The 25,916-nt window shown below is 41.1% G+C and overlaps 1 protein-coding gene across 1 annotated transcript in view; it reads left to right on the top strand.

Annotated features, from left to right (window-relative positions):
* Positions 1-2,845: 2,845 nt before the first annotated feature.
* The window catches only part of DYTN (dystrotelin), a 46,207-nt gene continuing 23,136 nt past the window's right edge, over positions 2,846-25,916 (top strand). The window contains exons 1-9 of the mRNA XM_059392651.1: positions 2,846-2,864; positions 6,607-6,681; positions 9,306-9,507; positions 11,779-11,864; positions 12,378-12,478; positions 16,904-16,975; positions 17,198-17,361; positions 21,551-21,662; positions 23,117-23,265. Of these exons, the coding sequence (XP_059248634.1) occupies positions 2,846-2,864; positions 6,607-6,681; positions 9,306-9,507; positions 11,779-11,864; positions 12,378-12,478; positions 16,904-16,975; positions 17,198-17,361; positions 21,551-21,662; positions 23,117-23,265 (980 nt within the window). The remainder of the gene's footprint in view (positions 2,865-6,606; positions 6,682-9,305; positions 9,508-11,778; positions 11,865-12,377; positions 12,479-16,903; positions 16,976-17,197; positions 17,362-21,550; positions 21,663-23,116; positions 23,266-25,916) is intronic.

Here is a 25,916-nt window from a genome sequence, read left to right as displayed (position 1 = left end):
TACCAGTTTGAAACAAATCGATATAACTCAGCAGCTAGATGGAAGAGGTGCATAGGGCAGGGTATGGGGAAAGGGCACAAAGCTCAGATGATCAATTGCCCATTTGCTTAAGTTACTTTCCAACAAACCTTAGTTCATTGGTATGTACTTAAATATTTATCTATGTAATTATGTCATTTTGACTGAAACTTCGGACAACTTTTTTTTTCCTGCTAAGATTCTTGAGACACATAATTAATCAGCACCAGAGGGTTGCACAAATCTCAACAGGGCAGCATTCACTAAAACATCCCAATGCCCTCTATTGCCAAGATATAATGGAACATAAAACTTACAAATATGATTTCAACTTTAAGTCTCCAACACTCAAAGACATAGATTTCATGTGAGATAAACTTACTCTCTTCCCACACTGTCTTATCTGGTTCCAGAAAATCAATATAATTTATATAGGAGAAGGCACGTGACGGGTCATTTTCTCCCCTCTTCTTGATCCATTCTAATCCCACTGTTAATCCATTTTTCATTCTTTAAAATGTCCCAAGTTTGTTTTTTAAGAAACCGATAGTATGATACTAAAACTTCTCTTAAAGAAAGGAATACATTGGCTGTCTTTGGATATCATACTGACTTTTGAAAACTGATTTTTATTATGAGACATTCTGGAGTGGATTAGTGACCAATTGTCATAATTGTTTTAAATGCTTCAGTTGGGACCATGGACTCCCAGACATTCTGGCTTTCCAGGGCACAGAGAAGTAGTATATTTATGAAGTAATATACTTGTGCTTTGGGTTCTAACGCTTTTGAGAGACATTAAAATCAGCTCTTTACTTCTCCAGCACTCTGAAAACACTAGTGGTAAAGTTTTAATACATTTGGCTCATTAGGCACCATTTTTTATTTATAAAATACTAGGATTCCAAAAGGTTTATTTTTAATCTGAATTTCTCAAAAATAGAGACATTTTCAGAAGATACTAAAAACTTCAGAGGAAATATGCACAAATCATTACCATTTTGAACATTTGCTTTATATTTTGTGCCCTTTAAAAATGTGTAGCAGTACCTCTGTATTTATGAGAGAATTAATCAAATAAATTAGATTCCATTTCTAGGTCACTCTTATCTGGGATGGTTAGTAAGATGGCCATTACCTGGGAAATGGAGCCCTTTTTACCATATCCTGATCTCTATGGCAACCCCTACTCTCCACAACACCCAGAAGATGCTTTACTTGCCTCTCCTACACATGAGAGTAATACAGAAATAGCCCGTTGAAACAGAGATGTAGGAGTGGCTTTAAATTATTCAAGATCTTTATTACTAATGAATGCACTTTTGTGAGGCCTTAAAAAGGGTTGTAGCCTCAATGTCACTGCTCTGCATGAAATTGCTGGGCAGTCAGAATAAGTCATCAACTCTCCATAGGAGTGCCACATCTGGAAATCTGTTATTACTCAACTTTTCCCTCTTCCAAAACTGCCGAGTAACCTATATAGGCTGTTTGGCTAACCTGCTTCCCAGTAAAGTAAAAAAGGTAAGGAGCTGGCGAAGAGGCAAATCAATTTCATCTCTGGCTGCACTGTGGATGGAGCAGGAGGCTGGACCCTCCTGCACCCACCTGGGGGCTTTGGGGAGAGCTCAGGGGAGAAGTTTCTACACCAAAAAGAGTTCTGATCTGATTGTCCTTGCTATAACTTTTCAAAACAAATCTTACTTGGATATATTTGGAACCTTCCTAGTTTGGGGCAAGTCTGGGATTATCACTTTAGCTGCCATTTTTTAATTAATGAAAGAGTGTAGTCAGTTTTTGTTTGTAAAATTACCATTAATTCATCCCTTCAGTGGAAGAGGAGGAAAGTATTATTGAAATTTAATTATCATGTGACTTTTCAAAACAGTTTTCAACTGCTTATGTGAAAAAATGTTATTTCTTAGAACCGTGGAAGGTTTCTCATAGCGTAACCCATTAATCCAATCTTTTTGTTGTCAGTAAAAAAAAATATATATACATACATATGCATACACACGGGTAATTTGAATAATAGTTACAAGATGAAACAACAGGTGACTGACTACTTTTTTTTTAAAGATTTATTTATTTATTTATTTATTTGAGAGACAGCACAGAGGGAGGGGGAGATGTAGAGGGAAAGGAAGAAACAGACTCCCCACTGAGCAAGGGGACCAACACGGGGCTGGATCCCAAGAACCTGAGATCACGACCTAAGTCAAAGGCAGACCCTTAACCGACGGGGCCACCCAGGCGTCCTTGACTACTCTTCTTAAAATAAAACATTGATAGAAATCTGTGTACACACACACATATATATATATATATATATATATATATATATATGTGATAAGGTGTTCAAATGGATAGTATCTGTCAGGAATTTAATAGATTATTTAGTAGATTATTTAGCATAGTGCTGTTAGAAATTTAAACATTGAGAGCTTCAAATTTTGTGCTTAAAGATTCAAGTAAGTTTACATTTTTTTGAAGTGAGATTAAAATTACAATGCCTCAGCAGTTCCAACTATTCACTATATTAGTTTCAGGAGCTGCTCGCAGTTTCAGAGATACAGCTCCCAATGCCCTGGAGGATATAAGTGTAAGAGGCATCTAGCCCCACATTCCTTATTTTTATCCTCCCAAGAGATTACACAGGCTCCTGGAACCCCTTTTATTCATCGTTCCGCAGGTGAAATGACTTTGCCTCGTTGTCATTTGGTTCTCCCCATCTTCCCCCTTCCAACTGCAAAACCTTTTGCTTCAAATATTGGTTTATTTTCTGTTGCAGGGACCCTCTTGCCATCTGCCCTTCCAAGAAATTCCTGAAATGGACCCAGGTAAACAAGGTGAGTATCATTCTCAAGTTTCTGAGCATAGTTTATAAACAAAAAATTGAGGCCCAGATGTTCTATTTTCAGACTTCTGAGGTGCAAAACAGGGAATCTGGCAGAAAAAGAAACTAGTGGGTTATTAAGAAGATTTTCTTTCTTTTCTAAACAGAAATTTGTAATATATGGAAGAGCATTTGGTCTGTTGTCCCGAAAGCACCAACAGGTACTTAGCAAAAGACTTGTTCTCGATACAATTACACATTAAATTACTACCCAAATACACAAAAAGTAGCTTACCTAATTTTTGTATATCTTCATGGTTTACTGTTAAAATGACATCACTGCAGATATTTTAACATCAAGGGTAGGTTCACAGTACTATGCAGGCCCAAAGTTGGGTGAAAGGTCTCACAGCTGTCACTGTATAAATATTTGATAACTGGGTATGAAGGCACTAATTCTCCTTTCTACCAATACCTCTGAATGCCAGGGTAAGCCCAGGAGTGGCTTGTAATTTTTTTTTTTTTACAGATTTTATTTATTCATTTGAGAGAGAGAGAACAAGAAAGAGAACATGAACTAGGGGGAGGGAGAGGGAGAAGCAGACTCGCCTGCTGAGCAGGGAGCCCAATGCAGTGTGGAGGGTGCCTGGATCCCAGGATGCCGGCATCGTGACCTGAGCCAAAGCAGACACTTAACTGACTGGGCCACCCAGGTGTCCAAGAACATGCATTTCTAACAAGTTCCCAGGCGATGCTGACGCTCCTCACCCAGAACCACTTTGAGAATCACTGGCCAAAAATCTATTTTTGGATCATCCCACCAGAGATGATAGCCTGTTCCTTAGAGTCTCAGAATCTGTAGAATCTGTAGAAAGTGACAAAATAATCATTTAAAGCAAAACATGTTTCCCAGTCAAATTGCTTTCATGAACAAGACCATATGTAGCTTGGATTATTATTTCTTTAAGCATCTAAAACTGCTTTCTGCCTAGTTGTGGGCTTCATACATCAAACGACTTCTTCCTTTCTTGAGTTTTCCCCCACCAGCAGAAAAGGAAAAAAAAAAAGCCCTTAGGAAGCAAAGCTGGTAGTGAATCACCTGGGATGTTCATTCATTTTCCACATTGTACTCGATCACAGCTTGCCGTGTTACGCTGCATAACTGCGTCAGGTGACACTGCAAAACGTAATTTGACAGGAGTGCCGTGGCCAGATGGTATGGCAGGTACAGAACCAGCGGCAGCATCGGGGAAAACCTGCAGAGCCCGAGTTTGCTGACTCTCTGGATTCATTTGGTGCATCTGAGAGGAACCAGGGCACAAAAACTGGCCAATTTCCAGAAGGAAAGAAAATGTTGGGCATTGCAGTTCTGTAAAACTATTTTTGCACCATTCTGGCTACTCTCGATGTGTTTTCCCTTCTCCAGATAGAGGGCAGAGGTGTTTCTTCTAACTTCTCCATAGTCTAATGTTGGCAAGCTGAAAACTGAAAAGTATTTCCAAAACATAAGGAAATGTTAAATAATAAAAGATTAAGAGCAGATTGTAGCTGCTTCTTTGATATAGTTGCTTCTGTTCAAAAAAAAAAAAGAGAGAGAGAGAGAACTAAGATGTAAAGTGTTCTTAAGATTGCTTATTTAATGACATTTTTAGGCACATTCACCTGAAGTAAGTGTCTTCCAGTCATGGTCACATACCAATCATTGAATTAGGGTATGTTCCGGGAGAAGCTTTTGCTGTGCTCTAACTCCCCAGGTGTGGATCTGAACTGGTTTGACTCCATAAGCCCCTCAGTGGGTTAGCACAGTGCCTGGTACTCAATCCCCACATATATAACAGCTAGGACTTTTCCGCCTCAACACTTCAGGGAAAGAAACATTATTTTCTAAACCAAAACCAAGTCTTTGTAGCTTGGTATGAAATTCAGACTCCGTTAAGTTTGGGAAGGAGCCATTCCTTAAACACATGATAAAAACCTTTTCAGGTTCCTCCACGGAACATCTGATCTGAACTATTCAGGACTTCCTGTCCAGGCATCAGCCCCTCTCCTGCTTCAGGAAAGAGACAGCCATAGCTAGAGTGACCCTGAAATCAAGATTGGTTTTCCAAGCAAGGGAAGTCCAGACGGCGTGTATGGGGCAAGGAGGAGGAACTAGGAGAGGGGATAAGGTTGTGGACACAGAAAGTGGGGGATCACAGTGGTATTTATGTCAAAAACCTCTTCCTCAGTCCACCCAGCCCCCATTCAGCCTTCTTCTGTTGAACCAGTGCACCTGTTCTGCTTTGGAAGAACAACTTGCCCTTGATCTTGGTCCTTGAAACTCTATTAGTATTGAGTCAAACCCCCATTTCCATGAATAGCTTTAGTTCCTTGATGGGCCTTTCATACAAAGGTCTGGGTGGGCTGACTCTACAGAGGCCCCTTAAACACAAAGAAGCTGTTCAATCTTCCAAAGGAATGAAGAGTTTAGACCTTGGAACACACACAGGAAGGGACACGGAAAAATTGCCTCTTCATCCTCTAAATTCTCTGCAAGAATAAGAAATTAAAATCAATATAAATTATCCTGCCACATGGATGTGAATGGGTGAAAGCCACTGGGCAGTCCCCTTGTATGTGTTTTGCTGTAGGGCTTGCTTAGCAGGAGCTAAAGGGCTGCCTGTGTTTCTACTCACAAACATGTCTCCAGCACACATATCTACTTATCTGATGAAGAAAGTGAAGAGCAAATAGTAAACTAATTTCCCCAAAAAGAAAAGGAACTAGTTATGACTCCAGAGCTTTCTCTTCTCCACCACACTGTGAAAGGGATGGGTAAATACTCAGGACCCGGTAAGGGCTCAGAAATGTTAACCATTGTTGTAGTGTTCTTGGTGGTGGTAACTCTCAAAAGAAGGTATAATAATAATTCTTTTCTGATCGTAAAAATAACAGACACTCTCCATAAACACATTGAGGTGATATCAACAAGTAGAATGAAAATAACTCTACAAAGAATTCAAACAACCAGAGATAACCTCTATGAACCATTTGATAATTGCCCTGAGAAATTAAGCTCCACGTGGCAAGGATTTGTATCTGTTTTGTTAACTGCTGTATTTCAAGGGCCTGGAATCATGCTGGGACCACATAGTAAGAGCTCAATAAATATTTGCTGAAGGAATGAATGGATGGAGAGCTTTTGTGTCATTTTCCTATATGCATAAATTTTTGTCTGTACATCTGACTAGAATTTATTTACAAAATTGACTTCATATTCTACAGAGTTTTTTTTTTTTTAATCCTGTTTGACTCACAAGGCTGTTCCCAGTTTTAAAAAATATTTTCTTTGTTTATCTGAAAGAGAGAGCATGCATGAGTTCTGGGGGAGGGGCAGGCAGAGAGAGAAAGAAAAGCAGACTCCTTGCTGAGCAGAGAGCCCCGATGCAGGGCCAATCCCAGGACCATGAGATCATGACCTGACCCAAAGGCAGAGGTTTAACTGACTGAGCCACCCAGGTGCCCCAAGGCTGTTTCCTTTTTATATAAAAAGTTTAGTAGACTCAAAGGATGTCCTGTAGGGTCACTTGCAGCCTAGGACACTGCAACCACTATTTTTTGTTCCCAGGTAGGAAAGAAAGCTCTAGACGTTGATTTCCTCACCTGCAGAAATAACAACATGGCTACATACATGATCTCTAGGATTCCCTTCTCTAATGTGGGATTTATCTAATGAGATGGTCCTTTATCCATGATATTTCATGTTTTCTTTCCAGATGCCCTTAACAGTATTGAGAATTCCATTTACAGAACAGCCTTCAAATTACGATCAGTGCAAACTCTGTGCCAGTGTAAGTACAGAATCTCTTTAAAAACTTGAAATAATCTGATCCTGATGTATGATGTAAAATTCACAGAGAAAACAAGGACTCCCCCCCATGCGAGTGACTGCTAGCTCCAGAAGGCTGGGTCTATGCATTTACCCTATTAGTAGCAGAGATGATAGAATGCGGAGGGTACAGCCTTTGTGCGCTACCCACGGGTAGCTTCACTGTCCGACAAGAGAAAATAACTTGTGGAAGAGGTTTTAATTATTTTTTTATTTTTCCTACTTGGTTTCTGGACATTTTTTGTTTGTTTCCTTTTCAGGATACCAGTATTAACACAAAATAAAATTATAAAATTAGTTTAGAATCTACACATGCAGATTTAAGCATGAAAATTAAAAATTCCTTCTACCATGTAAGATTTGCATTTTGAAGCCATGCCCCTCTATTTGAACATGCAAAAATACATTCAGATGAATCACCCTTGGGCCACAAATCTTAAAACGATCTCAAGAATTCTCTGAGAACTGCTTTTTTGCATTAAATTTATATCTGGTTGAATGCCATGATTTTCTTTTCCTATATTATTATCATGGGCAAAATAAGATAAAATACAGTTAAAGTGTTTATTTAGTAAAAATTCTTCAAAATGAAATAAATTGGGTTCTATGTATGAAAAACAACAGGGATTCGACCTAAAGTTATTGATTTCTAGTAAGTGCTGAGTTGCATTAAAAAAAAAAAATTTCATGTGAAGTGATTTATGACATTGATCAGATCAGACCTTAAAGAAGTGTTACACCTATGACATTTGTCGTGAAGATTGCAATTTTTGTCATAGTTTGCCTTCTGCCTAATAAGTTCTTTAGACCAGTGATTTTCAAATTGTGCTTCACAAAGTGCCCAAGGGTAAGAGTACAGCAGGAAAAGAAGGAGAGACAACTGAGGGGAGACAAAGGACCATCTCTTCCACCAACGCAACTCGTTTTCTCTATTTCCCTACTGCAAAAGGGCCCTTTGAAGAACAGACCCCCAGCTTTTAAAAAAAAAAACATTTTTTTTTTTACAAATTCATATATAACTCTTACTTATTATTCCAGAGACCAATAAAAGGTGGAATACGCTCACCAAAAATTTACCCTCGATTCTGCCATTTTCCTGGGGAATTTCTCCCATCGAAGAAAGTTAGTGGCAAATGCTCTTGTAAGCCTCCCTCCTGAGTGCCTGGGGTGTGGACTAACGGTAAAATTTGAGGATATACCTTTTTGAACTTTTTATCACCCCTGGCATTAGAACTTGGATAATACTCGGGGGGAATATTAACAATACACAAAACCAGTAGTTCACAGCTCTCCCCAGAAGAGAGATCCAAACAGTGATCGGAAAACAAGAAAGTCCCAATGGCTGAGATAAAGCACACGGTGAGCTCCAGGCGGCAGGATCCCAGGGCACCGCATAAATCTTGCGGGCAGACGCACGCACACCACCATTATCTGCTTCTCTGTAATACAGATCTCGCCGCGGAGGACAAGAGCGCCTTGCGTACAGCGCACCGGCCAAGGTGATGAGTTTTGTGACTGAATAACGATAAAACAGTTTGCACTTTCCACCACCTGCAGCCAGGTTTTTATTAAAGTCACAACCTAAAACCTACTCCTCGCTTCTGCACGCTCTCCCTTTGAAAGCAGGATCAGAGAACAAATAAAAAATTTTATTATACTTGCTAGATTTCTTATCTGTGAGGCTGATTTACGAAGTAGAGAAAAGCGCCGGGTTTTATCATTCCACAGACTGAAGCATTTTCAAGGCCAGCAGCTCTGGGCGCCACTGACATCCTCATCTCTCAGATGGTGCAAGTGGGTGTTTATTAATCGGGTCTGTTATCCTCTGTCTGCAAGAAACCATAGGGTTAGCTCTATTTCATTCTTCCTTGTATTCATTGCCTTGTAAAATTTTTAGGAGGTGGTAAAAAAAAAAAAAAAAAACATAAGAAATAAACCATTATTTTTTGTAAGCCACGTTCGCTTTATTAAGTGCCTTTCCTAGATAAAAATACCGATGGAACCAAGATCAACAAAAAGAAATATCACTGAGCCAAGGGCGGACCCGATAATTCAGCAACTGCACTTTTATAAAGATCACTTGTTTTTTAACTTGGGCAATTGCATTTTAACACAATATTCCTTCTGAAGCAAGGCTGTGGACAGGGAAAACTATATTTGAACACAAAAGGTAAATTTGCTCAATTCAGTTAATCAAGAGTCGAAGAACTGTTTTCACCACTTCTCAGCACAGTGCCCTAACTTCCTTAGAAGGCTGCTTTTCAGTTTTCTCACTTTTTTCCCCTTTTCAATGTCATCCTGCAAAGCAATATCCTAGAGATTACATTGGGAATAATGTTATAACTAGGCTTTCCCAACAGATGCGCTTTTCCGAAATCAAATCTGCTATCCCCCTAAAAAGGTCTGAATTCTACACAAGAGATATTCATCCAAATAGTGGTCGTATTCTAATTCCCTTTAAAGAAAACAGTTGCTATTTAAAAAGTCTTAATTAAACACTAGAAGACATTTGCTTTATTTGAAGCCTTTATTTGAAGCCTGTGTTCCTATTGGAAAATAAGATAATTTCCTGTTTGCTTTCCACAGTGGACTTGATGGACAGCTCTTTGATTCAGCAAGTCCTCCTCCGTGGCAGCCTCTGGGAAGCGAGAGAGACCCCGCTCCCTGTGCAGCAGCTCTCTCGGGCTCTTCAGGAGCTTTTTCGTAGAGTCGGGGTGGACAAACCAGGACAGGTGCATCCCAGAGCTTCAGAACTCACTCTGAGCCTTCTCACAACGATGTATGACAGGTGAGAGTGTGAAGGTCACCCTGTGGCCTCAAGACAGTGTTTAGTCACCGCTGGTCATTGGCCCGCCTAGTGTCATCTAAGGTCTGCTCGAGGTTTGTTACATAAGAAAGCTTCTTTGTTTTCCACAAATGTATTATTCATTCAGGAGGGGGATGAAGAAGTACATGTTTATCAGCTTCACTAATACAAATGACCCGTGAATAGCAAAAAAGGGAAAAACAAATCCACATGACTTCTGTCTCACACAAACTCGTTTCCACTCCGGAGGCATGCCCACCTTTTGTGAAGGTGGTTATCTAGCTATGCATACAAAAAACTACTAAGAAAACTACTAAGAAAACTTTTTTCTTGGGTCCCTGGTAGCTTATTTCTTATAACCAGTTACTGGTTTTTGTTTTGTTTCTCAGGTACAATAAGGTTGATTAACCTATGCATGCGTGGCTAACCGTTGTCTTAGTCTGTTTGGGCTGCTGCAACAAAAATACTGTAGCCCGGGTGGCTCAAACAACAAACATTTATTTCTCATCGTTCCGGAGGCTGGGAAGTTCGAGGTCAAGGTGCCGGCCTTTTTCAGTGTTTGATGAGGACCAACTTCCTGATTCACAGAGAACTATCTTCTTGCTGTGTCCTCCTGTGGTGGAAGGGGTGAGGGAGTTCTCTGAGTTCTCTTTTACTTAATTTTTTTTTCTGAGTTCTCTTTTATAAGAAGAGCACTAACCCAGTTCTTGAGGGTTCCAATCTCATGACCTAATCACCCCAAAGTCCCACCTCCAAATTCCATCACATTGGAGGTGAGAATTTTAACATGTGAATTTCAGAGGGATCCAAACACTCAGTCTTCTGCACCTGTAAGCCAATTTAGACCATATCAAAGGCTTAATTATGCATGCCCCAAAGTAAATGGTGTGTGTGTGTGTGTGTGTGTGTGTGTGTGTGTGTCTGTGACTGTGTGTTCCCGTGGCTCTTGGGTCTACCCTTCTTCTGCCGCACTTCATTCTTTTTCCTAGGGTGGTCTTGACCGAGGAGGGCTCATCTTTTAGAATGCATTTTTAAAAATCATAGTAAATATAAAACATTTGGAAAGTGCAGAAAAGAGTAAAGAAGAAGAAATGTTACCCCAAATCCTGCCTCTCAGAGGCAAGCACAGTTTAGCCATCTGGCGAATTCCTAGTGTTTCCTTTTCTAGTTTATTATTTTTTTTAACCACACAAATAATATATAAACATGTTCTTAAGCTATTTTTTCATTATTTCAGACTCCTTAAGCATTAAGCTTTTTAAAAAAGATTGTATTTAGTTATTTGTCATAGAGAGATAGAGAGAGAGACTGCAAACAGGGGGAGTGGCAGACAGAGGGAGAAGCAGGCTTCCTGTTGCACAAGGAGCTCAATGAGAGACTCGATCCCAGGACCCTGGAATCATGACCTAAGCCAAAGGCAGATGCTTAGCTGTCTGAGCCACCCAGGTGCCCTTAGCTAAGCATTAAGCTTTTGAGGAAGCACCTGAGTCTTGATCTCAGCTTAGGTCATAATCTCAGGATCGTGAGATCGAGCCCCTCTTTGGGTTGCACTTTGAGCTTGGAGCTTGCTTAAGATTCTCTCACTCACTCCCCATCTGCCCCTCCCCGCACCAAAACAAAAACAAAAACAAAAAACAACTTTTTTTTTTGCGAGAAAAAAACACCTCCAACATTAAGCTTTTGACCATCATTTCTAATTTCAACCCCTGCTTCTAACAATCTTCTTGCCTTTGAGGCATTGTTTTGAGGGCTTGGATCTGCACAGTCAGTGACCAACAGATGATTAGGCTCTAAGTGAGGGTCTGTGAGCTTGTGGATCTTTTATGTACATGTTTCTGTGCTTGTATCTTTGTTTGGTTTCTAGGTATGTGCATCCTAAGGAAGTGACATTGCCTGCTCCCTGAAGACAGGGTGCCTCCCTGTTTCCCCAGGGCCCAGTGCACTGCTTAGCACCAAGAAAACATCCAATAAATATGCGTTGGGCACATGAATGAATGAGTGAATGAATGATGAAAAAATTTAATTCAATTTTTAGTCTGCCAAAACCTAGATATAGGAAAACAGACCAAAATATGAACTTTAAAAAAAAAAAAAAGAAGAAGAAGAAAGAAAATAAAGAAAAAAAAAAAGAAAGTGTGAACTTGGAAAATAATGTCAGAAGTCTCTGTTAATAGTTAAAGTCTTTATAAGGTAACTTCACCCAGAATCACCGTGCCTTTCCCATTCTTGTCTCTGTGTTTTGTTGCCATGTAGCACAGGAACGGGTTTGCTCAAGCTTGTGCCTGCAGCTGCTGTCCTGATTGCTTTGTCCGGGGACAGCCCTCTTACAAAATACAGAGGTAACTCACCGAGTTGTTTATCAAGTGTAGTGACCTCCAAATCTCCAAAGCACTATCTTCTTCACCCATTCCTATTCCCCTGCCGTGTGGCTTTTCTTCGATACGCAGTCAGCATGAAGAAAGTTTTCAAGGTGTCGATCTATTCTTTCTAATTATTCATAACCTGGTCGTCCTCGCTATTTATTTGTGTGGGGATTTTTCAGGCACAGAAGTAGTTATTATTCCTTTAAAGACCGGGACTCTCCTCACAATGCCATTTACCAACCTCGTGGTCTTCATCGCTGATGTGCTGAACTATCAGGAGGTTGAAATGTGAATTGGTTTCCATTAGTTGTCAAATTACCTCATTTGGGAAGTCTTCAAAGTAGCAAGCAAACAATCGAGAAATATGGCTTTCCTTTCCTTTTCCCTTCATACCTACAAATAAACTGCTTAGAATTCAAGGCACTTAGTCTTCCAAGACGTATGGCAAGTGTTCCTTTTAAAGATTTCTTTCCCCCTTTGTATGTCTAGCTCTTTTTCAGCTCTATGCAGAAAATACCAGGGGAGCTTATGATTCTGGGGCACGCATGACTCGAAGCATTTTGAGAAACCTACTAACAGATCTACAGCAGGTAAATCTCTAATACTTAAGAATTCTAAATTCGCTCCAGTTATATTAGTCACCTTTATTATCAAAGAACCTGATTTTTACAGTGTCAGTTCTCTCTTAATACAGTTCTCCATGCCAATCTTCCTCTCTACAGCCACTGCTGTTACCTGAGCATAGATGTGACCATTATAATCACTTCCTAACTCAAGCTTCTCCTCTCTCCAACTCTGCCCCCACACTGCAGTCAGTGACTTTTCCAAAATGCAAATGTCACCCTCATGCTTAAAATTCTTCACTGCCCATGCTTGTCTGTAGAACAAAGCCTAAGTTAAAGAATTTATGCATCATATGAAAAGCTTTCATGATTTGACCCAATCCTTTTCTTTTCAAAAGAGGTAAAATCATGATTTTATAGGACTATAAAAATGAACACCAGTCCAAAAATGTATTTAATTTATGAATTAAAAAAGGGTATCAGTAAGGTGTTGAAACTAGTTGAAAGAAATAACCAAAGAATGGACAAACTGATAGATAAGGAATATTAAAATGAACTTGCAGGTGGATGCAAGACTGGCTTTTGGGGGAAGTTGGGAGTGAGTCCCTAACCAGACCAGAATTGATTTGCATGTCTATAGATGAGAATTATTTACAATTCAATCTGTTTTCTGCACGTTAACTTTGATTCTCTTGCAGAGTTGTAAAATAGTTGTAAAAAAATGATGCATATCTCTATACATTCAGGTATCACCCCTGAAAAGATCGCCAGTGGTTTCTTCTGCTTATTCCACAGACTTTAATTTTTCCTTGCATTTTTTATGCCAATTTCACTTCCATATATCAAAATCCTTGCTCTGCCCATCATGTGCCGAGTTCTCCTCCCTGACTTGTGCAGCTCCATCTATCGGCAATATCTTTGCCTATCACTTGGAAAACACTGTTCATCTTTCAAGTCATTCAAATCGTTAGTCACCTCCTCACTGAAAGCTCTTTAACTTCCTGTGCATAACTTTGTTATAGCACTCATTGAATTTTGTTGCCATTATTATCAGATGTATGCCTTCTACACTAGAGTGCTTCTCAAGGGGAAGGACTGTATTGCACTCATGTTTATGTCTCCAACGGTTTACAAAGTGCCTGGTTGTAAGGCCTTCGACCAAAGATTAATGAAAGCATAAATGAAATGCAGTGCTGTGTGGAAGTGGTTTCTGTCCGAGTGTGCCTTTTACCCCTGCTTCAAAGATGCCTCTGCTGTTCTTCCAGCTCCTATAAAGTCCTCACAGTGAGTTTTCTGCACTGTGAAGCAATAATAACTTTCTGTCATTTTTCTCCTGTATCTAGGCTGTAAGAAAGAATACTTTATAAGGTTCTCTGGCTGGAGCCCTGTCAATTAGACTGACAAAGGACAGATGAACAAGAGGAGAACAAACAGAAGTTTATTAGCATGTATATGGCACGTACACATGGGAGTGCCCAGTGATGAGTAACTCAAAGGGATGACTAGAACTCAGGCTTACATACAATCTTGAGCTAAACAAAGGCAAATGGGTTCTGGGCTTCCCAGTGGGGAAGGAAAGTGATGAAAAGGTTACCAGGAAAAGTATGATGAGCAAGGGTTGTTTAGTAAAGTTTGTTGTGAGGATTTAGGTTGGTCCCTTCTCCATTGATAAGAGTTGTTTAGTGTCCTCTTCTTGCTAGTAGGAAGAAGGAGAGATCTTTGGCAAATTGAAATTTCCCTCATAAGTAGACATTTTGTTGACAAGTATACATTTTCTTTCCTGCTTTTAGAGCTTCTCCTGCATCTGCTGGTTTTCATTGGCCTTTAGCTCAAAATAATCCATATGCCAAAGGGGGTGGCATATTCTTCAGGACCTTCAGGTACTCTTCAGGTACTTCAGGTACTCTATTCTTCTGGTACTCTTCAGGACCAAGAATTCTGAACTAGGAATAGTCATGAAGGAGGTGGGTAAAGAGAAAGATTATTAGAACTTTAGGACAGGGGGTATGGTTTAGAAAAACCAATCCTGGGGGCACCTGGGTGAGCATTTGACTCTTGATTTCAGCTCAAGTCATGATCTCAGGGTTATGAAATTGATCCCCATGTCAGGCTCCAAGCTTAGTGGAGAGTCTGCTTGAGATTCTTTCTCTCTCCCTCTCCCTCTGTCTCTTTCTCCTACACTTGCTCCCTTTCTCTCTCTCTCTCTCTCTCAAATAAATAAATAAATAAATCTTTAAAAAAGAGAGAGAGAGAAAGAAAAACCTATCCAAAGTTACCTGTGCTTTGATTTGGTCTTAACATCTCATGTTTGTATCGATCATAATAATTAATATTTCATTAGTTCTAGAAATTCCCAATAATATTCAACATGTTCATATTTTTTCAAATGGAGTGATGATTTTTTTTTTTAAATTTAGAAAGCTAAACATCAGGCATAGTTATTTCAGAGCTGTTCTGGTGGTGGTGGTGGCACATAGATCCCATTACCAGCTTTCTGCTGACTCTCAGGCATATCTGCCAGGCAGAGGTACTACCCAACCATCCTCATGCCTCAGGACTTAAGCTGGTGGAGAGTCAGAGAGAGTGGCAAAGTCGGTCCACCTATTTATGCAGTAGGACTTAAAAGGCGAGGGCGGGGAGCTTAGGTGAATATTATGAAAGTAGGTGTTCTGAGGGGCATTTTCCTTTTCCTGGAGAAATCCTTGTTCTCACTTTGTAACTACTGTAGCCCCAGACCAGCACCCTACCCAACAAGCCCTAAAAATGTGCTCTTGTTCCAGGCTCAACTGAGGTCAATGAGCCACTGAAATGGCAGCTCCAGCAGGGCTCTGTCTCCCACATTAGGACGCTCCTGAGAAAACTCTTAGGAAGGTGGAAATTTGCATAGCAAATTATCCTCCCATTGACTTCCATTAAGAACTCAGAGATGGATTCCCATAGAAAATTCCAGGCCTCACCATGTGATTCAAACCACTCCCCCAAGAATCCTAATTATCATTTCAAGTGGCGTTCTGCCTGGGGTAGCATGCCATCTAAGCCACATGCAGTCTTCTATAGCACACCTGCAAGAAATTAGTCAAATGGGCAATTAATCCACAAAATCTTTGTGCACATACTTAAAGCCAAATATGGAGGCTAAAATCCACTACAGAAGTGAGTTTTCTTTTGATTGATGTCAGCATCGCAGAGCTGGCAATGAATCTTGATTGATTCATTGATTCAATTGAATCCTGATCCCCTTCCCTTATTTTACAAGAAGTTAACCCCCCTTTCCAAGGGCTCAGAAACACCCTCTTAATAAGTGTCCAGCTAGTTCCTCCACACTCACAGGCCACAGTATGGATAATGAGTTAGTTTTTCAGACAAAGGCCAAGTGACGTAGGGAGTAGTTACTTCTGTTCAGCTGGTGATGGGGTTATTATCAATTTAAAGTACAGCCATCTTGTCACTATTACGCAAATGTTTGTTGACTCCTGCCTGGCTAATTGTCAGCAAAGTGGTTCTAAGTGCCACTTTCCTGATTAGAAGAATGTTTATTCGAGTTGATGGACTCAGCAGGGGGGTCTTCGAAATTACTTTTGAGCTTGCAGGCGATGCCTCTTGACAGCCTGTGCTGGAGAAGACATCAGACGTGAAATGAGGACTCCTGACCACATGGGCATAGATGGAGGTGACAGGGACACGCATCTGTGCCTCTAGATATGTCAGAGCCAAGTCCCTGGCCCTCCTGGCAGTCACAAGGGATCCTTAGTCCCTAAGTGAAACTCCTTTGGTCACCTTGATTGAAAGGTGGAAACCAGCACAGATGGAACCTTTGGAACCCCTACAATGTGAGTCCAAAGGACAAAGCTCTGTGACTCCCTCCTACCCATCAACAGAGTAAGGAGTCATGAAGTGAGATCTCAATTCTGCAGCTAAATCTTGTTCTGTTTTTATCCGGAGCAAAATATTAAATCTCAAGTGCCCCTTGCTTTGAACAAGGATAATGACTACTGCCCTCGCTCCGAAATTGGTGTTTGTTAAAATGGGATGCTATGAAAGTGTTTGGAAAGATTTTTCTTAAAACAGCTCTGAACATGAATACAGTATCATTGTTACATATAATTAATTCACAAGTGAAGGAGGGTGAAAATAACATCCCTGGGAGCATAAGAAGTGAAACAATGGAAGCCATCCCCCAGTAAGTACTACCCCAATGGCTGGACACTCTTCGCAGTCTCCCCCTTCCTCCTGGCTGCCTCCTCTCCCGTGTTCATTCACTCTCCCCATTCGGACATTGCACAAAACCCACACATTTCTTGTCTGCTTGAATGAGGGCAGTTCATCCAGTGTCATACACCAAGTACTTGTGAGTCCGTGGCTGGAAGCACCAGGACTCAGGCATGCTGATTCCAGGGGTCATGTATTTCTCCAGCTTCTCACAGCTGACTCGGAGTTTCCTGCCTCTTGTAGATCCCAGCGGTCGTAGGGGAGAGTCGCACTCTGTGCTCTGTGGAAAGTGCTACCCGCAGCTGTTTCCAAGGGGTGAGTACCATGCAAATGTCCCCCGGAGTTGGGGGCAGACTTGTGTGCTAACTGGTTCAAATGACAGATCGGTGGCTGGGCACAGCATCCCAGACAACCTAGTATAAGATACAGACTTCTTTGGCAGAAACAGCCAGAAAAGAAGATAAAACTACATTTTCCTCTGCAGGAGAGACCAGAGTCATGCCTGGCAACCTATTTGAGTGAGACGCTGTTTTTCAGGTGTTGAGCCCAACAATCAAAGAAGAAAAATTCCTGTCTTGGTTGCAGTCTGAGCCTCCCATCCTCCTGTGGCTCCCAACCTGCTACCGGTTATCTGCTACAGAAATGGTCACTCACCCTGCCCGGTGTAGAATCTGCAGGAACTTTCCAATCACAGGACTGAGGTACAGTCACTCATCAATATTTCACACAGTCATGCTCCAACGGGGTCTAGGGGTGGAGCTACATCCCTCCAGATTCTTCCGTGGTCCTCACACATCTGAAACTCAGCTGTTAGTTCGGGGTCAATAATTTTCTGCATGGGGCATCTTGGTTAACAATAAATTATATTTTATCTTCTACAGCTAATAGAATATTAAATTCTTCCATTGGCACGTGGTCTGATCAATAAACGTTTTTATTCCTCTAAGAGAAAAATATTTTTTCTTCTGTTACCAAAAAAAAAAAAAACAAAAAAACAAAAAAAAACCCACTTCCAAATACTTTGGAATCATGCATAAGAATTATAGTACTAATAATAGTTTATTAAGTGTTAAGTTGAGTGGTTCACATGGATCATATCATTTAAGGACTTGCTAAAACCTCTATAAAAGGTGATATTACTATCCCCAGTTTGCCGAGAAGCTAAATAACTTGCACATGGTGGCAAGTAATTACTGGCAGACTGAATCCCCAGGCACCGCTTTGCAATCATGATGCCATGCTGCCTCCCAGTGTAGACAACTGGGAACAGGGTCTCAGGAACCAAAGGAAAAATCAGGTTTGCAGGGAGGGGCACAGCTTACACCAGATCCTCACTCTGCTTAGAGGAAAGGGCGGACTGGGAAGCTAGGGGAGATCTTTCCATATCTTTGAAGACAGTCAAACCCTCCCTTAGGAAAAGGGTGTTGTTGGTCTCTCATAAATAAAACAGTAAGGAAGTGAAATTAACGTCAGATAGACTTGGGGAGGAAAGAAGGAAACTAGCAGGTCAACACCAGGCCCAGGGATGCCATTATCCTGGTGAATGAATCCCGGCAGGAGCTGAAGGTTTAGTAGGACTGACTCGCTGGGACAGCTGGGTTGCTAAAAACAAGTCAAAGAACGGGGTGTCCAGAAGGGGCAGGAGTGAGGACTTGGAGACTCTGTTCTTCTCATCTTATACTTTCAGATCTTAACTAACCCAGATGGTAAACATGCCCCCCGTGGGTATAAAATCCATCTGCTGGATCCGCTAGGAAGCTGGAAGATTCTAGCTTTGCCGAGAAAACGAAGAGGGTTTGCAGAGAATTCTGAGGACATGGTGACATTTCACTCAGGAAAACCTCTCTGCAAATAACTATCCTTTAAGCAATAAAACATAAATGGAAAGGACCTTTGGAAACTGAGCAAACCGAACCAAAGAAATCTCCACACCACAATGAAAGATAAACTCTCTTTATATTGGACCGTGGAGGAACGTGAATAGGATTTATCATGTTATATGCACGTTGCGATCATTTAACCAACAAACAAACACTAATTGAGTATTTACTGCAAGCACTGCCCTGGACCAGGTACAGGATTCACTTTGCAATTATATAAAATACAACTTTTACACTGAAATATTTTTTCAAAAGTATTATGTGTAACATAAAGCAGATATTATTGCTCCTATTTTTTTTTAAAGATTTTTATTTATTTATTTGACAGACAGAGATCACAAGTAGGCAGAGAGGCAGCCAGAGAGAGTGGAGGAAACAGGCTCCCTGCTAAACAGAGACCCCTATGCGGGGCTCGATCTGAGGACCCTGGGATCATGACCTGAGCTGAAGGCAGACGATTTAACCTACTGAGCCACCCAGGCACCCCTATTGCTCCTATTTTATAAAGGAGTCTCAAAGAGCTTGAATGACACAGGTCATGCCAAGGCAGAGGGCAAGAAGTGCAATTTTTTAAAGTTCAGTTCAGTTCCCTTTCTATTGAGAATGAAATTCACTTCTTCTTAGAAATGCCTCTGCAAACCATCCTTCGTCCTAGACATCCAAGTCAATGTAAAGTTCTCGTACATGCAGACACCTGGATACCTGCACAAGGCCATTAACCTCTCTGGACCTCAGTTTCTTTAAGTAAAATAAGTAAAATAAGGGGGGCTGGGCCCATTGGAGTGCTAGGCTTCTTTTAGCTGTAACCTTCTGCGTCTATTAGAAATTATTGGAATTTATGACAGTCCTAACCTTAAACTCTTGTTTTTGGCTCTCCCAAACTCCAGCGATAACCTCAAGGCTTTATGTTTTAGTGAGATTAATAAAGTCATTTTAGAGCCGAAGTGTTTGCAGACCTGGAGGTAACAGGAAGAAGGCAAAGGCTTAACCTTCTAAAATAAGAAAAAGTGCAAAGACCATAGATCGGTGCTAAGCCAGTGTTATATTTTAGCTGGACACATCCCATTTATGCTAAGTTGAGATGTAAGTTGAGATGACATTGGGGAAAAAAAAAAAAACCAACTTGATTTTTCCTGGTAAAGACATCAACAGACCAATCTCATTATTCATACCATACCTTTCCTTGTATACCTGTGGGTAGTTTCTGAGCATAAAGGAATTAATGCAAGGTTGGGGTCAGTGTATTGTCCCAGACAAGTCAAGGGCAGCCAAGAAGGCAGAGTTTACTAGTCCCATTTTCCTTGTGCATAAGCTAAGTCACTCCCTTAACTTCATTCAACTAATGGTCATTGAAAAGTCTGCAGCATTAACTAGGTATCCTCTGAACAGCCGAGCTGACGTTCCCACTTCATGGTCACTAGGAATGGTGGTGTGTGCCTCTGCCTCAAGCCTCTGGCACTGGTGGCCCATGCTAGTTGCTAAAATAGCTATTTCTCCATTCGGGTAGTATCCCTGGGCTCAAAGCCTACTTCTACCGCGGACCAAGAAGTTGTGTAACTTGGTGTCCGTCGCTTAAAATCTGATTGATTCAGTTTCTTCATCTGGAAAAACGATAATCATAAGAACACCTTCCCTTAAAGAGCTTTCATGGTGATGACCCATGGTCAACACATGTATACTGCCTGCCCTTCAGTAAGTGTTCCAAAACATTACCTCCTATTCTAGCCGCTGGACACTATTTATTAATACCTTACCATGGAACTAGGTGTTGGGGTACAGCCTTGAACAAGGGCAGCTGACGGTTGGCTGCACAGACCTTACATTCTCTTGTTCTGCCATCCAGCCTCAGGGGCATTCCAAGTTTGGATTCCTCTGTTCTTTAGAATAATCCAAATGTCTGAAATTCAGGTCCGACAGGTGTGCGGTGCCCCAAACCTCCTTCGTGGCTCCAGCCCCCTTCCCTCACTCTTTCTCCTTGTGATTTCCTCCTCCCGGGTCTCCAGCCCAAAGGCGCTCTTCCTCCATGAAAACGTCTCACCCACCCCCAGGTGTCTCTGCCTCTCTCCGTCCTATAGCACTTGCCTTCCAATGCCTCACACGTGGCGTATAATCACATATTGCTTAACTTTGCCAGTTAGTACTGCAAGCTTCCCTAACCTCTTTCTGCAGCAAGACATGAAATTTGAAGAGCACAGAGGTGTGGTATCACCCTATTTTCCCTGAGTGTTATGAGACACCCCTCCTTCCCACCGTGTCTCAAGATACTCTCCCCCCCGCCCCCGTTACCACCGGAGACTTAAGGATGCCACTGTTCGTATGGGAAGGACTTCAGGGTTGATGTGTTAAGAAACTTGGATGCAGGGGTCTCTCCCCGACCCTCTCCCCCACACACTGGCTAGAGGAACTAGCCCCTCCTCCACCCCGTTTCTTTCCTACAGCTGGACTTCTAGAAAATCGCACATTTTATTTCAGATTCTTTGTCCACAATTTTATCTTCCCCAGTACCATGCAGGAAATGCAGGTCCAGTGTTATCAGATGTTGACAATTTTCAAAAGGAGTCAAAGGTCAGAATATACTGAAACATCTCCTGGTTTATTTTATTTTTTAAGTGGGCAACTAAATTCAAAATATATGAATGCGTTGTGCAGCCACAGAAGAGGTGGCCCCAGACTTAGGGGTCTATCCCAAGATTTGTGGCACACAGTACCCTGCGTAGGCAACGTGCTTGGCATATTCACGGGGGGCATGAATCAGACTTCCAGACTGTAGTCTGCTAGGCGAAACTATGTTAATATAATGCCATATTATAAAAAAAAGTACCACCAAAAGATTAATTCTTTGAGTAAATAAACATGTTAGAGTCACTTAACATCCCTACAAAGTTTGGGGGAAGTTTTGCACTTCCTTGATAGCGTAGATGTGTCCTGTATGTTTTGGGGTGCTCATTGTACACCTGATCTGCTCACGGGCTGGTTGTGACATTATCCGCGCTTCCACTGTTATTGGCAGATACCGCTGTCTGAAGTGTCTCAACTTTGACCTCTGCCAAGCGTGCTTCTTTGCTGGGCTTCACAGAGGATCTCCCCAGAAGGTCCATCCTGTGATGGAGGTCTGCGTCCAGGTAACCTCTAACCCACTGCACACCAATGATTTATGAATCCAGTCAGGGCTGCCAGCTACAGCAACTAAAGGACTTTCTCTGTTCCTTTCATTCGCGATAATATTCAAGGAAGTAACAAGGAAGAAACAAACTTTACTGAAAATACCTCTCAATATCCATATGCTTTCTCTACATCATAGATTCTAATAGAACCTTTGGGGACATGAAAAGGCCAAACAGAGTTCAATCTCACGGGACTGGTCCCACAATATATGGCAGAAAATATCTGAGGAATAAAAGGGGAGAAACATTGGAAGTGAGTACGGTTCAAAGAAAAGGCTTGGTTTGGTAAAAATGAGAAAATCAGATTTCCAATTATTACTATCTTTTGGGGAAACTTTTCTCTTTTCACATGTCTCTTCCCGAAATTCCAGTATTTTTTCTTTAGGAAAAATGAAAGGGAAAAATTACTATCTGCATTTGGATGGAAGGAATAGAAAACTAAGACTTCATAGTTGCCTTTTAAATGTTCTTTAAGAAAATTCTAAATACTCAGCAAGAGAATTTAGACCTTTTGAAGAAAAAAGAGAAATGGCAAAGTCAATTTTAAATGAAGAGCATTTTCATTTTCCCCAAAGAACACTTTCTTCTCTTCACTAAGTTCCCATTACTCAGTTTCTCTGTACAGAGGTATCACCCTCAAACAGGGCAGTAGTGAAGGGTGTTGGTTAGCTATCCCTACCAAAGACAAATTCACCTCCTTTTCTTGAACATGAATGGTCCGCTAAAGTCAAGTGCTTGGAGGTATTAAAGAGTTCCCAGTGGGCATTGTTTTGCGGAACGTGGATAACCCAGATGCTCAAGTTCATTGGCCCATCAGCTCCCTTTTCCTAAATCTCAGGGGAGGAATCGGACTTATCGATGTTAGACTGACACCGTGTGGTCATTTTGTTACTACACTTCAGATTTCCAGGGCTGAAAATTTTTCATAAGATACCTCATTCCTTTGTTCTTTTGGCAAAGGTTCTTAACGTGGGGTTGACGGGTGGACCTCAGAGGGTCTGTGAATCCACTGAAATTCTATACAGAATTATATGCATAGCATTTTTCTGGAGATAACTCCACCAGTGATCATGCAGTTCTGAAGAGAATCCACACCCCAACTATTGGCAGCCCTGGATTTAGCCCTGCTCCGTACCCCTTCTTGCTTTAGAATTCCACGTTCCTGGATCACTTTCAGGAAGAGGGGTTAATTGTAAGCGAGTGGTATTTAATTTGGAAACTTACACTCTGTGGACAAGCAGAGAGAGTGGCAAGATATGCAGGTAGTACGGAAGGAAGATGATTTTTCTGAGGACATAAAAGTGAGTGAAGTAGTTCCAAAAATTTTCATGGTGGCCAGTTTGCCCAAATGAGGAAAAAAGACCCAGGTACTCTGATAGGACTCTCCTTTTTACGGGTGGCCGTTCCGGCAGATGTCGCCAAAGGAGAATACGAAATGCCTGGTCAGGACCCTCAGAAGCAACCTGCTCCGAGGACGCAGTAGGAGAAAAGAAACTTCGAGAAGGCGGTGGCTGCTGGACCAGGCGACTCCAGGGAAGCTGGCTAATGACACACAGGCCGGGTGAGTGTCTGTGAGTGACCGTCCTGCAGAGTGGCAGCCCTGAGGCCTGGTTTCCTAATGCTGGTCAGAAAGAAGGCAGGAGGCTGGGCTGGCTGGGGGCTGAAGATGCACTTCCCCTCCAGAAATGATCCTTAATTTTCAAACAGAACAAAAGGCAAAAAATACTTCTAAATGGCCCATCCCATCTTTTAGAATTATTCCAACTAAAGCATCAAACACGGAAGACACTTAATATTAAAGTATTTGAATGACTGCTTTATATCCCTGGGTTGTTTGTTTTTTGTTTTTATATCTTTAGTTTCTATTGGTTTGCTTTTGAAAGCCTAACTTAGAATGAATACTGAATTTTTATTAAAAAGGGAAAGGAAAGACACTCAGAATCCTATCACTCACAGACGAATGCTAGTCACGTGTTAGTATTACCAAAACAGGAATTATGCAGTAGATACAATATTACATTCTTCTTTTCTTTTCCGTATGGACAGTATTTCCCATGTCATTAGTTTCCAAAGTATTATTTTTAATCACCTCGCTCTCATCCTTATAAGGAAGTATCATAACATACAAGGAACCCCTTATATCATTGGACATTTTGGTTATTTTTAGAATTTGCCCCCTGAAACTCTGTAGTCAACATCCCTATTCATGCATCTTCCTATAGTTTTAATATTTTACTAAGATAAATTTACTCCAGTAAAACCATTGGATCAAAAGTTGTTAACTCTGTTAACTCTCAAAATTCAGAACACCAAATTGTGCTCCAGAGGGTTAAGCCAAAACATACCCAACATGACTGGTGAATGAGGTCACCCATCACTTACCAAAAGATTGCCAGCCTAAAGAGGACTTTAAAAAGTCTTTGTGATAAGGCCACTTGGCTGGCTCCGTAGGTAGAGCATACAACTCTTGATCTTGTGGATTGTGAGGTCAAGCCCCACCCTGGGTGCAGAGATTACTTAAAATTAAATCTTTTTTTTTTTTTTTACAAAAGTCTTTGTGATGTTAATTTTGGAAGTAACCACTTCTTCAAAATTAAAAATTGTAGAAAATAAAGCAAAAAGATAATGTTTCTGTGGGCTTATGATCATCAAACATCGGGGAGGAAAAAAACCCCAGAAATATTAATTCACTACCATTTTATCTAGTGAGAGTAGAACAGATAGATTTAAATCAGAATGGTATTCATTTACTAATTCCTTTTATAATTCCTAATCTCTTCTCAGACACCCACCAGCATATTTCTGTCTCAATCCCAGACCTAATTTTTAGGGTCCTTTTGTCACTTTCCAATCTAAACAAGTTTTTATAGCTCTTTAAGGAAAAAGTATATGTTGACATTCCAATTAGATGCCATTTATTATACCCATATCACATTTACTTAACAGGTTGTTATCAATATATCTTCAAAGTTAGGGAATTTATCATTTGATGTGTATCTTTAATATAGTACAAGGAATTTAAAAATAAGAACAAAGATATCAGGCACCAATTCATCTGTCTTCTTCAAGGCAGGTTTCATCTTTCCCTAGCATAGAAACAATACAATGTGTCGATTAGTCATCTGGATTTATTGAATACTTGAGATCTTGTCTAAATTCCTACATTCTCATACTTAGAACACAAAGATTCAGACTCTTAATTTGATTTCTTTTGGCCACTGAAGCCAGACTGATGTTTTGGAAGTAAAAATATGATGCATCCCTCATGTGCCCGCCTCCCCCAAACTCCTAGCCTCAAATTCCTCCATTCTCCTCCCATTGTTTTAAAGCTAAAAACTAGAAGTCATAATGGCTTAGAAAAGTTCTGCATGTCCCCCCCCCCCCAAACCTCTCCAGTTTCATCTCCCCAGCCCCACATTATCTGTGCTCCAGGCCTCATTCCTTCCCCTGCCCCACAAGACTAAGCCAGATCGGCCCCTCTAATGACGTAAACCCTTACCTCAAGGAAGTATCCCAAGCCCACCAACCTGCATGGCTTGAGCCTCACTCCTAAAGACCTAGAGGGGGAACACCTGGGAGGCTCAGTTGTTTAAGCTTCCGACACGTGGTTTTGACTCAGGTCATGATCTCAGGGTCATGGGACAGAGGCCTGAGTTAGGCTCCAGACTGGGCATGGGGATTGTTTAAGATTCTCTCTCTTCCTCTCTTTTTGCCGCCTCCCCCACTTTGCACACATGTACATGCTCTCTCTCTCTCTCTCAAAAAATAATAGAAATAATAATAATTATTATTATAGTAATAAAGACCCGTAGAGGTCTTTGTTCAAATGCTATCTCATCCTTAAGTCCATCCGTGACTACTTTTTTTTTTTTTTTTTTTTTTTTTAAAGATTTTTTATTTATTTATTTGACAGAGAGAAATCACAAGTAGATGGAGAGGCAGGCATAGAGAGAGGGAAGCAGGCTCCCTGCCGAGCAGAGAGCCCGATGCGGGACTCGATCCCAGGACCCTGAGATCATGACCTGAGCCGAAGGCAGCGGCTTAAACCACTGAGCCACCCAGGCGCCCCATCCGTGACTACTTAACCTTTCAGCCTCTGTCCCCCTCTGGCACTCACAATCCTCTCCCTTGCTTTATTTTTCTTCAGAGCATTTCATCAGTACCTTACACCCTATATATTTTACTTTTATTTTTTGTTTGTTTGGTATCATG

Source organism: Mustela nigripes, chromosome 3, assembly GCF_022355385.1.
Source record: "Mustela nigripes isolate SB6536 chromosome 3, MUSNIG.SB6536, whole genome shotgun sequence".
Classification (NCBI taxonomy): domain Eukaryota; kingdom Metazoa; phylum Chordata; class Mammalia; order Carnivora; family Mustelidae; genus Mustela; species Mustela nigripes.
Note: the sequence above shows the minus strand (reverse complement) of the source record. Positions and strands in the feature narration are given on the sequence as shown.